The 13,833-nt window shown below is 36.7% G+C and overlaps 1 protein-coding gene across 2 annotated transcripts in view; it reads right to left on the bottom strand.

Moving 5' to 3' along the window:
• Positions 1-13,833, bottom strand: part of COL9A1 (collagen type IX alpha 1 chain) — a 67,265-nt gene that overhangs the window by 23,384 nt on the left and 30,048 nt on the right. For both annotated transcript variants that reach the window (XM_066994732.1, XM_066994733.1), the window contains 14 exons: positions 12,501-12,554; positions 10,979-11,011; positions 10,821-10,877; positions 10,063-10,116; positions 8,712-8,765; positions 6,761-6,814; positions 5,294-5,347; positions 3,286-3,339; positions 3,056-3,109; positions 2,909-2,962; positions 2,622-2,675; positions 1,237-1,281; positions 387-440; positions 230-283 (listed from right to left, as the gene is read on the bottom strand). In XM_066994732.1, the coding sequence (XP_066850833.1) occupies positions 230-283; positions 387-440; positions 1,237-1,281; positions 2,622-2,675; positions 2,909-2,962; positions 3,056-3,109; positions 3,286-3,339; positions 5,294-5,347; positions 6,761-6,814; positions 8,712-8,765; positions 10,063-10,116; positions 10,821-10,877; positions 10,979-11,011; positions 12,501-12,554 (729 nt within the window). The remainder of the gene's footprint in view (positions 1-229; positions 284-386; positions 441-1,236; positions 1,282-2,621; positions 2,676-2,908; positions 2,963-3,055; positions 3,110-3,285; positions 3,340-5,293; positions 5,348-6,760; positions 6,815-8,711; positions 8,766-10,062; positions 10,117-10,820; positions 10,878-10,978; positions 11,012-12,500; positions 12,555-13,833) is intronic.

Raw genomic sequence — 13,833 nt, 5'->3', positions numbered from 1 at the left:
AGTTTATTCCATCACCAAAGCCAAAAACAGTCACAGGATTTGTGTTTTTGGATTTCTCTGCATGATGATGCACATCCACCTGGTACAGGTAGAGGTTAAAGACTTACTATTTACCTTAAGAATTAGCATTTGCACTGAATAATATTTGTACCTGATAGTTAGCTGCAGCAACAGTAACTTGAGACACTGCAGTAGTAAATAGTCGTTTAGACATGTGTTCAATACTTACTGGTGGTCCCCGGGGTCCTGTTGGACCTGCTTCTCCCTCTGGCCCTTGTTCACCCTGTTTTGGGAATAGGAATGATGCAACAAATTTGAAAAGTGATTCTTCACACAATGCAAAACTTTTCATTTTTCTAAGTTTTGAGTAAGATTAATGTTCTTACCGGTTTACCAGAATTTCCCATCAAACCTGGTACCCCAGGGGGACCTCTATTACCCTGTTGGACAAATGATGAAAAATATCAGCCAGGCCAATGGCTTACTGTTCCATTATAAAATGAGAAATAAGAAAATCAGTAAGGTCTAAAAATCAGTCTTTACTCATTTTTAACTTTGACCTTTATTTCGGTTTTAGTTCAACTTTTACCTAGTTCCTTCTGTATAATTTTTCAAAAGTCAGATTCCAGTTATTTTGTTGTGTATGTACTAACAAAGACCAAATAGACCTGATTGCTGCTCTCAGCTCACAAACGGGTAATATCACCCCATATAATTTCAGTTGAAATTCAGGTCTTAGTCTTGGTCAGTCTAAAGTAATTGAAAAAGAAAACTAGATTTTTTGGCATGACACATTCCACAGTCTCAGTCATATGATTTTTAAAAGCAAAATTGGAATCGGTGCTGCAATTTATTGATACATAGAGATGAAAATCTCCATGATTCTGTAAGCTTATTGCAACTGTGGATATTCTTCTTCTTAAGAGATTCCTCTTTTCAAACTGTTTTGAGGTACCCATGTCACATGCATCCTGTAGCAACGATCTCCACAGATTCAAAAGCATACAGCCTTTTTACGTATTGTTTAGCACCCAGAACCACCACAAAAAGACCGTACAGTAAAATAATCATTAAAAAAGCACATGACCACAGCTGACAAAAGAATATATTTGATTCTTTCAGCCAAAGGCTTGTCACTTATCACAATGGAAAATTAACATAATTTCACTGAATACTTTAGAACTTGATAAGCACAAATACAGTTTTATAAGAAAGCAAATACTCAAGATGATTTACCTTTGGACCAGGAATGCCTTTCACACCTGGAGAGCCTGGTAAACCCTGAAGAAAATAGCATGTTCAGTGTTTATTTGCTGTTAAGAGGATTGGAAACAGTGTTAAATTTTCTCTTTCTCACATTAAAGTACTTCTAGTCCTTCTACTTTGTATTGAAGCACTTTTATTCAATTGGCCAAGCTTGAATTCTTCTTATAAAGTAACAGCGAGTATTATTTCTACTTTATAATAGGCAAAAATAGTGTGGGGTAGGAGGAGTCAGTGGCCACAAAAATTGAGAACAAAATTGAGCAATGGCCACAAAATTGAGCACAGGAAGTTCCGCACCAACTTGAGAAAGAACTTCTTCATGGTGAGGGTGACGGAGCACTGGAACAGGCTGCCCAGGGAGGTTGTGGAGTCTCCTTCTCTGGAGATATTCAATGCCCTTCTGGACACCTACCTGGGCAGCCTGCTCTAAAGAACCTGCTTTGGCAGGCGGGTTGGACCCAATGATCTTTCAAGGTCCCTTCCAACCCCTACAGTTCTGTGATTCTGTGAGTCGTGACTTTTTCTGGCTTAGACTAGAAATAGAACCTCAGCCTCAATGTCCCGATACTGGAGGCAGAGAGTTTAACAGATAAATTTTGTATACATTTCATCCCCTCCTCACTTGTGTGCAACAGCTCATAGCAAATATGCTTTTACCAGATTTTCTTCGAAGCCTAAGAGCTTACTTCGTATTACAAATCTATTTCCAATTCTGTTTTAATGCAGCAATTACTCCCATATCATAGTTTCAAAAAAGTTTCTATTTAGCTTTTGACAACTGGCACAGCTTTCAAACATGATGAGTTAACATAAGAGGAGTACCTTCAAAAACAGTTGAAAACCTACTACTGATTCCCTATAACCACACTACAGGGATGTACAATGGAAAACAGTTTTTCAGAAAAAAAAAAAACCACACATGTGGTACATTCCAGATGTTCTGGGCCAGCAGAATATCAAAAGGAGATGTTTGTTCTTCTAGGCTTTGCTAGACCAGCAGGTTGGCTCTTCCAGGTCACCCTGGGAACCTGTGTGCCCCTAGTCATTAACAACCAGTTCTAACTGTGGGGTCACACCACAACATCCACAGGGTCTCAGATATGAGAAACCATGCAAGAATTCCACACTGGCCACAGACTTCTGTAAGACTGAATTCCTCACTAGAGTATTCAAACTTGTGCAAAGCAGTTTTGCATACATACAGCAGAATTTCCCCTTGCACTAGATTCTTCCTTGCCCTTTTGGTTAGTTTTTCACTTCAGTTACTCCAGCATCAGTGCCAAACTAGCCTGTATCTGGCCTTTCTATGGTTTGAACTGAACCTAACTTTCAAAAGAAGAACACCAGATACTTACTGGCAGTCCCTGAGGCCCTGCATCACCAGGAGCACCGGGTTTTCCTGGTTCACCCTGAAAAACATTTTAACTTGTAACTTACGCAAGACAAACATAAGGGAAAACTTTAATTCTGGAACACAGAGATGAAGTACTTTTGGAACTGGAGGATGGGAAAGTTCATTTAATTATCCTAATAATGTGCATAAAGCCATGGGCAGCAGCACAATGAAAAGCCCCAAATGAGTGAACAAATCTAGGGCATTACCAAAGCTACATAAATTAAAAGCATGCCAGCTGTGCCTTACCTTTGCTCCAGGCATTCCAGGGATACCTTCCCGGCCATCAACTCCTGGTAAGCCCTTGAAAGAAAATGTTGGAGATATTTCTCCTAAGCACTCTGCTATATAAATCAGTGTAATGCCAAAGCAAATGAACAAATAACGTATACATACAGACTCTCCTTTAGGCCCAGGGAGACCATTTATTCCTCTTGTTCCTTGAGGACCCTAACAATAATAAAGTTAAGAAATGAAAATAAACACATTGAAATAACAGATGCAAAAACCATCAATCCATACTTAGTCAGATATGCATTAATTTGTTTACTTACAGCATATAAACATACAGTGTAATTGGTACTATCAATGTTTGCAAGTAAACATGATTTGAAATTTGTGCTTACCCTTTCTCCCTTTGGACCTGCTTCTCCCAGTGGACCTCTCTGTCCTTGATCCCCCTACAAAAAAAAAAAAAAAAAAAAAAAAAAGAAAGATACACAAGATTCTTTCAGCAAAAAGACCAGAGTAACCTTACTTGTATTTCTCAGATAAGACCTTTAGTAAATCAACAACAGTACAATTCATTCTAGTGCACAGAATCTTTTTATGGACTCTTTGGTCCTGTAGCTATCTGAATTCAGGGCTTAGCTGGTCTTTGGAAGCTGCACAAAGATCCCTCATCCCTTCAGTAGTGTTTACCTACAGCATCTTGTGTGTGTGAATGGCTGTTTCTGAGACTGAATTTGCTTTGTGCCCTTGCTATGTACACTCAAGTCTTCATTTAGGCACAGGCTAAAAAAAATGAGCCCACACTTGCCTTTTGCATCTACTGCCACGTAGTCTGCCTGCCATAGCACAGTGTATATAACAGCCACCTGTAACATCAGCACCTCTGGGGACAAAGGCACATGGCTGATAAGTTGGCTGCAGTATCTTTTTCAGGAGGGTCCTGAACCTGTCTCACACAAGGGCCATGAGAACCTGCAGACAGTCAATGTTACCTGAAGCACTGAGGACTTGCAGTGCCCTGCACACAGAACATGCTCAGAGAATTAATAAAAAATTGTTACTATCAGAATTACAACATGGGTGAATAGCTTGCCCTGAGCTCTTCTAAACAACTGAGTAATTTCTTTTGCTCTTTTCATATTACAAAAAGAACTTGATATAAGGAGTTGACTGTAGTGTATTTTCCCGTACTGTATTTATTAATAAAACACTTTAAAAGGAAGAAAAATACTTAACTCATGCTGACATTGGATGTAATTTTAGAGTTTAGTCCTTGGTTTTAGAGTCTAGTCCCTGATTCCCACAGGATCAAAAACAGAGGGGCAGAAAAGTATACAACCGACCTGCACTACCTTCTTCCCTAGAACTGCCAAAAACACTGCTGGTTCATCCCACATACTAGAGCATATATTCATATGGTTACCTATGGAAAGGACAAACCAGACCCTGGTTTGATGGAATGTTTGCTGTGCAGGAAAAACTTAAGAGTTATGGGAATGCTAATTTTCTATTGCATTACAAAAAGGATCCACACTAACTTTCAGTTCATAAGGGCAGTCTGAAGAATCAGGTGCTCAAAACAAATATTGATGGATGTACAGCAACGATTTCACTAATAACAGTAATTACAACAATACCTAATATCTCTCAAATATTCTTCCCAGTAATGCAAACTGAAAATGAAAGGTGGCTTGTATCAGGAGAAGGCTTAGCCTTAAGTGAAAAAAACAGCATTGTAGCATGTCCCTATTACTTCCCAGCATGTGATTATGTGGACAGTGTATTAGGTGACAGAATAGGAAGCTTAGTATATTTTAGTCTACGTGTACATTCACACTTGGTTAAAGCAAACATCTTAAACTCATACTATATTTAAAAATGTAGTTTCTTAAAACTTCAGCTCACAGACGTGTTTTAAAAACTGAGCTAAAGCCCAGCCACCCCCTAGAAATCCAGGATTGACTAAGCAACGGTTGTTGCATTCACTTCTTTAACCCATGAATTTATTGGCTATTCCAAGCATAACTTCCAGCCAGACTGGAGTGGGGAGGGAGGGGAAGCACACAAATTACCTGTACAGGTTTTGTTCTAATGAACGAATTATTTTCCAGAAGAAAAAGAAAAGTAGCTGAAGAATTCCAGGCCACCCTAATGCACAGTAGCACTCAGAATAAAGAGGTTACAATACTGAAAGGCTAAAAAGAGTTCAACTGCACAATAATTCCTTGGGGACAGTAAGTGATTTTGGACACGGTGTCATCGTGATGACATTTATTCACCTGTGAGGAACCAGTTTAATTGGTTTAATCAGAAGCTTTTCTGATTTACAGCCACAAAGTTTCAGATTGAGCATATAACCGGGTAGACCTTGGGAAGTGTTTTGCTAACACACGTTCTACTTACAGGTGCTCCAGGAAGACCCTGGGGACCAGGCTCTCCATCAAGGCCACGAGCTCCCTAGAAAACAAGCCGATAACATAAAACTTTAAAATGAAGCACTGAGGCACTAACAATCTATACTCCTTCCTAGCTTGCTGGGAGCTGCAGCTTCTCTACAGCAGAGAGTGGTTTTTTTTGTTTGTTTTGTTTGTTTGTTTTCATAGTACTAAGTTATAACAGAATAGTAAAAAAAAATGAATTTTAGTGAAGATTCTTTTAATATATCTTGGTTTTTTGTGAAGTTATAAAAAACGTGTTATTAACCATGGAAAAATGTCATTCATCTACCAATTTGATCTCTAAAAAAAATGAGAGAGCAAGGAGGTAGACATTTTCAAGTGATTTCAGAAAATGTCTGTGCTGTCCTTAACAATACTATTTCCATCACCACACACTAGAATACCAACAAAATGTGAATAGAACTTTTAAACTGCAGTACAGCTATTTTATCACATATGTTTCAAGCACACAGTAGAATTGCTACTCAATCATTTTTAATTGACAGGAAAAAAAATCAGAAGGATGTACAGAGAACAAGAAACTCTTTGTAAACAGATATAGTAAATATTTCAAATAGATAAACCAGAACAAAAATTTAAGCAAAGTAAGTCAGTAATAGTTCAGTAAACATGTCTGTGAGGTTAGAAATGATCACCAATGAGAAGATTCATAATCGGGACTAATTTGATGTTGTTCCTGAAAATAGCAGGTCACAGAATAAAGTTTCCGTGACTTCACTTCTGGAGAAGGAGACAATGACACGATTGCTACATATTTTTCCTTCCAGACATTTTGACCATTCAGAGTTAGTAAGATCATAAGAGCAGAAATGTAATAGTCAGTTTAGGATTAACAGTTTGATGAACAGCAGGAAAATGACCCAGCAAAGTCAAAGCCCATATAAACATGAATCCCACTGGCAGCAATTTAAGACACCAAAGATGCAAGAGAGAGAGAAAATGGAGGTGGAACAAATTCTCAATAAAAAATCCTGACAAAAACTGGGACAAGGGAAGGAAAAGCCTTCAGCGAGATGCAAATCACAGGACCGACTACTTAATAAATGTTAGCTTTAATTAAAAGGTTATAGTTCACAGCTGCTATGACTTGCTATCTTGCCAGCTACGTATTTGCACACATGCCAAACCACTATAAATCCAAGGATTAGAGGGAATGGTGAGTATGTGTGAAGAATATGTGTACTTCATTTATCAGAAAGACTATGGAGCATTTCTTCCTAAGCAAAAGTATAGTAGCTATGGAAAAACAGGTGACAGGGGAAAGAATATGCAGAAAAAAAAAAAAAAAGAAAAAGAAAAAAAAAAGGCCGGGGGGGGGAAGCAAAAGATAAATTTAAGTAAGGTTAAAAACATTCAAAGGTGTACATTTTTGTATCCAGTCCATTTAATGAAAGGAAAAGTTAATACTCACTTTGGTACCTTTAGGTCCCATTATACCAGTTATACCTCTGATACCTAGAATGCCCTGAAAATGAAAAATATATTCAAATCATGATTAAATCTTTTCATCAGAACTGTCCTAGTTTTCAAACAGAAGACTCCTTATAGTCCTACTTGCTTTCTTTGTGTTTATTTTACTACTTTCTTAGTACAAAAGGAAAAATCCATCTGTTTCTTTATTTGAATATTTAATTTATATGGTAATTTGACATTTCACTAATTTAAGACTTTTAAAAAGACTAAGTAAACAATCAAGCTAAATGCTACAACCACAAATATGCTTGAACGACTGAAATTACCAAAGAGTTGAAGCACAGTTCTGCAGTCTGTGCAAGAAGAATGCATGAAGACGAGGTTTGCAAAAGAGCTGAGTTGTCTGAAGTAGGATATAGGACAGATGCAGAGAAATGCACCAGCAGACTTTATAGGACAACAGAAGTAGATAAAATTGGACAAGATTTTCAAAAAAATAAGTGCTCAACTTATATGCCCACCAGAGACTGTACTGCATAGACATTGTAGTGCAGCAAGATGCATCATACCTATTACCACTTCTCTTCAAAATACAGTCAGGTGGGAAAGTTAGTTTCAATTTTGGGAAAGGTGTTATCTTATGTAAGTCCTCTTATCCATCATGCAAAAGTGGTAGATGGTAGGTGCTGCTGCAGAGATCAGATTCCTAATTCTTTCTGTGCATCAGAACCTTACATTCATTTATGTAAGAAACGTGCAGGAAAATATATAAAGAGAGCTCTGTCGACAGCCTCTCAATCTGTCTCTCTTAGGTGTGGTCTATCCTCTTTTCTATAGGGTATCTATCTGACATCACCTTCTGCATACTACAAATCCCATATTTTAAGAGGAAACAATGATTTAAAGCTTGTTTGTAAGGTCATCAACTGGCTATGCAGTAAAGTGAAATGAAAGGAAAGTCATTCTCTAAATGTTTTATATCCCTGTTGAGTTATTTCAGTGATACAAGAAACTTAAACTGAGTTTGATCCCCATAGGCCCTTCAGAAAGCAGAATAAGCATCTTAGGCAAGTGCCTTCTCTGCACCAAGGCTGCAGGGATACTTTTTTCAGCATCAGACATGAGAAGGATTACTTCATCCTTCTCTAGTCCTAATGCAGTTTTTTGTTTTCTTATGTTTATAGAGAATTCAGTTATTTAGGATTTGGATGTCATGTACATCAAGGTAAGCTCCCCCAAAATGTCACACCTAGACATCAGTGAAATTAAAGAAATAATTCCACACCTAGGAAGGAATTATAAGAATCCATCAGAAAATAAACTATATAAATTAAATCTGTTATGCCTGAGCTCTACAACTTTTTCTCTGACTTAGAATAACCCCCTTACTTCTGTTATATATTGCTTACTGAGCTGCAGGATCCCTAGTAATAGGTCCTCATGAGGAAACAAGCTGAGAAGGTATGTGTCAGAACAAACAAGCCAGGAAAAGTACAAGAAAATAATTCCAAAATCATAGATATGATTAAAGGCTACTTCCCTGACATGCAAAAAGGCAGAAACCTGAAAACGTCTGTTCTTCCAGGGCAGACACTCCGTCCCCAAGTCTTAGCAAAGTCTAAGTTTCACAGTTAAACATTTTAAACAAAAACACTAGCTTTGCAAGGCTGAAATTATGGAAAGCCAGGGGGAAAAAAAAAAAAAAAAACACTATTTGCACAGTCCAAACATTACAAAATGTAGGACATGAAATACTTTTAAAAGCAAGCCATGCAACAATGCTTTGTTTTGTTTTTACAAATACGTCTATTCTCACTTATAAGCAATATGGCAGAATAAAAAGAAAGGTGTGTGGAGCTTTTATAATAACTCCTACAATAAGGAAGAAATAGATAATAGACAACATAATAAAGCAAATGTGTAACACTATTTAAGAGGAAATACTTTACTGGTGGGCCTTGAGCTCCAACTTCACCAACGGGTCCTTGATCCCCTTCTTCACCCTGAGAAAGCAAAAGAAGTGCATTTGTAGCTTCTCAGTACCATGGATATGCCCTCTCATCACAGATACATTCACTAATTACTGTTCTCTGTCAACAAGCCCTGATTGAAGAAAATCCAGATGAAGACTAGTAACTCAGAATACAGACAGATACTAGTTCAGGTTCACATTCTATTTGACTACTAGCCAAAGAGATAATTTCAAATAAACCCCAGTATAAAGACAAGTAATGATATTTTCCTCTTTATCTTTGTTCATTTTCTTCCTCAATGTTAATCTCTTTAGGTTTCCTTGCTCTATTAGATTAAAGTATAAAGAAGGGATGCTCATAAATGTTAAAGAAGGGATACTCATAAATGTAAAAGGACCAGATATGCCAGTAATTCTGCATCACAATACCACTTTGTGTTTTAAAATTTTTCAGAAATTAAAATGGTAAAATGCCTTATCAACTGGTTAACCCCCAGGCTGATTACATGATAACTTCTCTCATACAATAATAATGCACAGTAGCACAACACTATCAAATGCCAATTCAATTTGCATAAAGGGATTTTGGAGCATAAGACAACTGTTCAACATCAAGGGAAAAAATAAATTAGCATTCTTTCAATATAGTAAGGAATAGAGAGCCATGTTGTTTTGTGTCCTTTGTTGTTTGTTTTTTTTTAATGTTCTCCAATTTTTTTTTCAACCTGCATTGAAACATGCACCAGTGCAGCCCAAAATGTCTCAAATTTTCATACCAGATTTTCAATATTAAACAAGGTTAATCAAAATGAAACACCTTAAGAGAGTTCATATTTCAGTCTTCAAGCTGAATCAGACTTGGCCTTTTTATTACAGTTAGAATTTTTCTTTGTGTCTGATCTTACACTGTGTCCTTTCCCTCTCAAACATGTTTTGCCCTGTCATTCTTCCTGTCCCTGTTATGACTAAGTTGTGCCACAGAACAATTTATTTGGTAAATCCACAGAATTCTTCTGCATCTAAATGTTCAGAAGGTTTCCGATTAATAAACTTGACTTCAAGTTCCATAATAATTGATTTTGAGGATCAAAACAAAAAGCAAGAGCAGTATGGCAGCACTGACTTTTGTGTCATAACAAATACAAATTACAGGTGTAATAGAGATGTGCCTTTGGTTACTCTGCGGTATTATGAGATGTAATATCTCCTCATGCATGCTTTTAAAACAGATAATAGTTCTAACAAATCTAATGCTCTTTTTGAAAAGGCTAAACTAGTTAGACTGTAAAAAGCAGAAGCAGCTTTTCCTTTCATATATATTTTATTACCTTATAACCTTGTTTTCCTGGTTCACCAGATTCTCCTTTTGAGCCTTTCTGTCCCTAAAATAAGTGTAGAAACCAAAATAAATAATTAGAATTGATTCCAAATTAAAATACAGAGTTCTGCAAACCAGACATAGGCTCCTCAGAACAATCTTGCTCTTCCCTCCACAATCCCCATTCACCAGTGCTTCATCATCCATCCATTTAATACCATATATTAAGCACCATCTTCAAATAAACCAGTTCCTGGATCTAACAAGACTATATTTCTAGACAGATTAGCATTTCTTCTTAGGTTATCACATAATAATCTCCTCAGGCCAACAGTATTCCCAGAAACTAGTGAGGAATACATTTTAAAAAAAAAATCTTAGATAAAATTAGAGTGTTCCTTTCAATTTAGTATGTTATAAGTTACATGATGAGAAAAAAAAAGAAGGAAAAAAGACTAAGGACTTGGTGGAATATTTGGACTCTCTGGAGTGATCACACTTCAAATGCTCTGAAAAGTGAATGAAGAAGTCCTTCAGATACTCTAATCCCTTCAGGAAATATAAATTTTACTCTGCAGATTACAACAGCTGTAAGAGATTTCAACAAGAGGTTGTTTTGGCAGTAAAGTGTAGAAAAAACTCTAAGCACACATACCAAAGCAATGTTTTTTGGAACTAGCAAATTACCTTTCTTTTAAGCTGGCTAGTACCCTCCCTAGTGCTTTGAGAAGGTGTATCTGTAAGGAATGTTTGAACAGATTCTCTTACCTTCATTCCCATTAAGCCAGCATGTCCTGGGCGGCCAGGTGGACAAGCGTTGGGACACTGGAAAAGCACCCACATAATTAGTACCACATAGCTTGGATAAGGTTGCCTTAAGATGGTTTAAAAAAAAAAAAAAAAAAAAAAGAGTGGAAAAATCTTACCAGTGGGTCACCATCTTGCAGGCCAATTGTTCCCTAAATTAAATTAATCAAAATTAGTAAAAAGAAAAATGACCACACCTAACCCATCAGTCAATAGAGTCATTAGGCAAACCAGAAAATACTACTATCTGAAGCTTGAATGAGAATCATAATCAACCAAAAGATCTCTGATATGGGGAGCACCTAGATTGTAGGTTTTTATTGTAGGATTCTAGCTATCTACAAAATCCTGTCCTCTAAGTTAGATCAAATTTCTGGGAAAAAATAATAATAATAATATTTTTATTTTTTTCTTAAGCTACATAAAATATATTAAACCATATTTTGATTTTCAGTATTTAGGGAAGTATTCCTAGGTTAAATCAATTATCCAAACACTGTAGATTTTAAACGTTTCAAACAATATCTGTGGTCAGGATAGCTTTTCTTTTTCCAGCTTACTACCATTCAAGACAAAAAAACAATAGCTTTACAGTGAAAATAATCTTCCTACTACACACGTATCAGTAGATGAGTGAATGTCTCTCAGTTATATTGCAATAAACTGGAGATCTCTGTACAACCAGATGGACTCAGTGGGGGGAAAGCCATTCCTCATATTAAATCTAACAACTGATGGAAGTGAACAGGAGTGCTTAGGAGGCACAACAGGGAGAAATACGACTTCACAGCAGCTGCTTGATTCTCTGAAGCCCAGTGGGACGGAACACTAGTTCAGACAGAAGCAGGGGTGCTTAAGTAACGAACTGCTCTCCTTTTATACAAAAGAACTTTAAAAAATAAAAATAAAAAAGTTGAGGGTATAGTAGGGTCCATAACGTCCTTAACTAGAGTAAGATGGTGGCACTTTAGAAACCTAGAGGACAAAGTTGTCAAGGAACAGAAGAGACATACACCATTACTGAGGGCTCCTTTTTACCTGTTGCCTAAATACTCTTCTCCACTTAATCATTCACATTTTTTACAATGTCTCTTGCAACTCTCTGGTAACTTTTATGAACAAAAGAAACATGACTTGGATAAAGTCTATGGATACGGGGTCTGTCCAACAGAGGAAGAGTACAGCTTTTAAAGAGACATTAGTATGACTCAAACACATTTCCCAGTGTTTGTATTTCACAGCACACAGCGTACAATGTGCTTGCCAGATGCTCAGGTTTTCTCTCTCTGGGCAGGTAAATAGCCACAACATGAAAGCGTAACAAACATCCCTTCTCTCAAGAGGCTTGGAGAGGACAACCACTCTCCTAGGGAGGTAAAGCACCAGTGTAGCTTTCTCATATCCCTTGCAAGTAACAGGCAAGAGACAAAATAAGTAGCACCTGGGGGCATGTATTTCTCAAGCTCTTGAGCCAAACATAATTTTTTTCTCCTCCTTGCAGAGAATAGTCTACCTCTATTGAGTTGAGGTAGACCATCCTGTAGTTGGTATTGCATCGTGGAACTTAAGGAGAAGTTTTGTTCAAGCAGCAGCAATAGTATATAATTCAGACATTAGCACATATTAAAGACAATCACTTACTCGAGGGCCTGGTGGACCTGGTGGTCCTGGTGGCCCCCTTTTTCCTGGATCTCCCTAAAAAAAAAAAAAAAAAAAAAATGTAAAATAGTTATGTTGATTCATAGTGATAATGACAACCAGTAGTTACATATTCATACCAAATAACAGAGAGATGAAGTAGCTACAGAAGGACAGGCTACATAGCCAACTGAAACCTAAACCCATAACCCAGCTCCCATAGCAGAATGGAAATTTAATTTTTTTTGCTAGTAGAATTGGACCCATGTTGTACAATGGGAGCCAAAAATAAAATAAAATAAAATAACTTTCAACTGTTTTAGAAATCTGAAGTATCTGACCACAAGATCATCTACTTATACCTTTCTCTCATAACAGCTGGTTAAGATCTGAATTAAAAAACCATAGTAACTGACAAAAGTGCCTAAAGCAAAAAGCAAAAAAAAAAAAAAAAACAAACACACATTTTCAGAGTCCAAGATGAATTTACAAAGTTAGAATCTTCTCCCATTCGAGAAATTTTGACATCTAACACTTTCAGACGTAAAGACAAAACACAGAAGCTCTGCTAATTATTTTTTCTGATTGCCTTTAACTAAAAAAAATAAATCTAATCTTCTGACTGAGACCACCTTTTAACTTAATACTGTCATTTCTATATTGTTTATTATGTTATTAAATCAAAAATGAAACGAGAAAATTAATGTAGAAAAATATTCACTGATTCTCACCATGCCTGAGTTATAGAGCCATAGGCTAAAAACACTAAAAAGGAGTATTTATTTTCCACATAACGTATAATTACTTTGTGGGACTCATTATCACTCATTATCTGTTGTGGAGGCCCTGGATACAAATAGATTCAAAAAGGGACTGAACAAATTAATGGGGGATAGGCTCATATATAGCTTTTGAACCAAGCTGTACAGATGCAATTTCTGCTACAGGCAGTCTCGGAACTGCCAACTACCAGACTGTAGGGCAGTGTGACAAAACAAAAATTAAAATTAAAAAAAAAAAAAAGACAAACTGGCTTAATTGGCTTTTTTTTATATGAATGAATGCAACATAGAGAGAGGTTTGCATTAAAAAGTAGGCTTCATTAAACAAATTTTTACAGCTACTTCAGATTTCAATTATAAAATTAACAATTGGTTTAAATTTTAGTTTCAGTGGTAAAGCATGGAGTCAAAATATAACACTGTGCTGAAGCTAAGTGTACAGTTCAGCATTAAGATCAGCAGATGGAGTCACACTTAATAATGAGACTAAGAAGGAATACTGAATCTCCGTGTTCACTGCCATGCAAATGGAAAACAGAAATAGCACGTGATGG

Source organism: Anser cygnoides, chromosome 3 (assembly GCF_040182565.1).
Source record: "Anser cygnoides isolate HZ-2024a breed goose chromosome 3, Taihu_goose_T2T_genome, whole genome shotgun sequence".
Classification (NCBI taxonomy): Eukaryota; Metazoa; Chordata; class Aves; order Anseriformes; family Anatidae; genus Anser; species Anser cygnoides.
Note: the sequence above shows the minus strand (reverse complement) of the source record. Positions and strands in the feature narration are given on the sequence as shown.